General features: G+C 49.5%; 1 protein-coding gene across 1 annotated transcript; it reads right to left on the reverse strand.

Annotated features, from left to right (window-relative positions):
• Positions 1–630: 630 nt before the first annotated feature.
• LOC118008959 (testis-specific H1 histone) lies at positions 631–2,313 on the reverse strand. The gene is made up of 2 exons (XM_035002875.1): positions 2,286–2,313; positions 631–1,614 (listed from the first exon to the last, which is right to left on the reverse strand). Exons 1-2 carry the CDS (start codon positions 2,311–2,313, stop codon positions 734–736), a joined length of 909 nt encoding a protein of 302 aa, XP_034858766.1. The 3' UTR covers positions 631–733.
• Between the last annotated feature and the right edge of the window lie 319 nt (positions 2,314–2,632).

The following is a 2,632-nucleotide window of genomic DNA, read 5'->3' on the forward strand; positions in this document are numbered from 1 at the left end:
AATCCTGGTCTCATTAAGTACTGATCCGGTAGAGTTTTCTGCTATAGCACATTATCACATCATCACAAACTATTTATACTCTTATTTAACTCTTAGTAATGCACACCTACCCTGTGCCAAGGCCTGTTCTAGATGCTTTCACACACTCTCATTTAACGGAAAACTGACATAATAAGAAAGTTTTATAGTTAAAATACTATTATCAAGTCAGGCAGAAACTATAGACCCATTATAATCAACTTTGGGAGAAGGGCCTTTTTCCTAAAAGGAATTTCAGTTAAGAATACTTTGGATCAGTGGGACCACTCAACTTAAAGTTGTCTACTCTTCTCTTGCCGGGACGATGCCCCCCACTTCTCTCTTTATAAGCCCTTCTCCCCAAAACTCAATCTGGATTTGATAGGGTGTCTAACGTTAATTCAACACTTCTGTCTAATCCCCCCAAGTTGCTGCTTTTCTTCTACCTGTTTTCTTTTTTCCTTCTGAAAGGCATTGTCCTGCGGCCTGAAGCAGGAACAGAATCTCGACATCTTTTTGTCTCTTCACCCCATATGTCCCTGTTGTATGTCTCCCCTCAACACCCACGCGTACCCATGTGCGGCAAAGAGGAAACGGACACAATGTAGTGGAGACGTCTTGTATATAGTTTTGTCCACTTCAGTGTGAGAGCTGCTCTCATTAGAGCCTATGGGGAAAGGCATCTGTGCCTGGAGGAAGGGAAATTGCTCCCACACTACGAATACCCGGCTGCATTGTGAAGACTTTCGGATTTAGTGGAAGTCTTTGTGCGAGCAGCCCTTAGGTCATGAGTCTTCCCCTGACTGCTAGAACTTCGGTCAGTTTTAACCAAGGCTGTCTTCTGGATGGTGCGTTTTACCGACTTCACCGGGTCCTGCTTCTTCTCTTTCCGGGGCTTCGGGCCTGGCCTCTTCTTCTCCTCTCGGGTCCTAGGCCTGATGTCTTCCTTCATGGTCCGTCCTCTCCCCTCGTCCATCCCCTTGGCCCTCACTTCCTCCCTGGCTCTGGAACGCACCGAGTCCTTGGCTCTTGGCCTTATCTTCCGCCCCCTTGTGTTTACTTTCGTGCTGCGTCTCCAGAGTTCCCTGGCCTTCTTGGCTGCCCGGCGACGCGCGCAGCGCCGCCGCCGTGGGCTCCGCGGCCCGGGAAGGGTCCTCCTCGAAGAGCGCGCGCCCTCCTCCAACCTCAGGCGTCCTGGCCTTCTCTTCGGCTTCGGGATCTTCCAGACCCTGAAGGAGCCAGAGGCATCGCTGCCGCTGACCCGGAGAAGCGTGCCCTTAACCTCAGACCAGGGTGCATCGCCCGAGTGGCGGCAGCACTTACGGCGCACTACGTAGCCAGCATTTCCAAACTCCTTCTTGAGGGCAGCCAGAGTCAGCCCTTTGTGCGTGGTGATGGCTCGGAGCAACAGCTGGGACACTTTGAGCACGGAGCGCAGGCCCCGCCTCGGCACGGCCGTGAGGGTTTTCTCCGGGGCCTGCTGGGTTTTAATTTCAGTGCCTTTGGATTCACCAGTGGGCCCAGCCACCTCAGCCATGGCCCCGCTCCCGCCTCTGCGGGGCCACTGCTTTTGGGCCACCCCCACCAAGGCGGGAGCTTAAGCTGAGGCTGGCTGGACCACGTCACAATGGCACGCCCGGCCTAGACTTTCAGGTCCTAGTTGGCGAGCTGCCAGATCCCACCCAGGTAGGTGGTCCAATCAGACTCCACTTCCTTCTAGGTCTAAACCAATCCAGATCTTGGCGCCTGTACACCCCTAAGAATCACCTTTATAATCTCCAGGGTTTGTTCCCTGCCCTTTATAATGCTGCCACTTCTCATTGACCTGGATCTCAACCAATTTCTGAAGTTCACTATTTTTCTGTGGTCCTGAACACCCATCTACTCACATTTCCCTAAGGTGAAAGAAGCTGCTCCCAACTATCTAAAACAGGTAATACAATGCCTTTAAAAAGTAAATGTGGTAGTCTATCAAACAAAACCCGATCTAGAAACTCCCGCCTTTAGGTCCCACCACCTAGAGATCGACAGTCATGTCTCCTTGACTCTCCACATGGGGGATTCTGTGCAAGAATATGAAGGAAAGAGGGAATCACTGTGGTCCCTCTACCCTAACCAATGATTCTCACACCTGGGTAATTCTGATGCCTCATTCAGTTGGATCAAAACAATCCAGTTTCCAAATAGACCAAGAACTCTGGTCTAATCATTATTCTTTCACCAGACTTTGCTTTTCTATCTCTTGTCCCTCTTCTTGGATTGCTCACCCTCTTTCTCCAGATATATTCTGCTCATCTTTCAGAATCCTGCTGAATCCTTCCCTCACTGAAGCCCCCTCACTCTTTCAAATGATTTCGCTCCTCTTAATTACCACATTAAACTTTTGCAATCCTATACTGCATTTTCTTTATTTTAAACTAATCTGGTACTAGAGAGTACAATACAGCACAATAGTTTTAAAAAGAAAACAGCCTGGACTTAGAGCTGAAAGACATGGACACATACCCCACCCCCCCAACTCTTTAACAGCCATATGGCATTGATAAATCCCTCCATATCTTTGGATCTGACTTCTTTATTTTTAAAGGGGGGGGGGCTAATAATCCCTTCCTAC

This window comes from Mirounga leonina, unplaced genomic scaffold (genome assembly GCF_011800145.1).
Source record: "Mirounga leonina isolate KUSES-001 unplaced genomic scaffold, KU_Mleo_1.0 Mir_126, whole genome shotgun sequence".
NCBI classification, from domain to species: Eukaryota; Metazoa; Chordata; class Mammalia; order Carnivora; family Phocidae; genus Mirounga; species Mirounga leonina.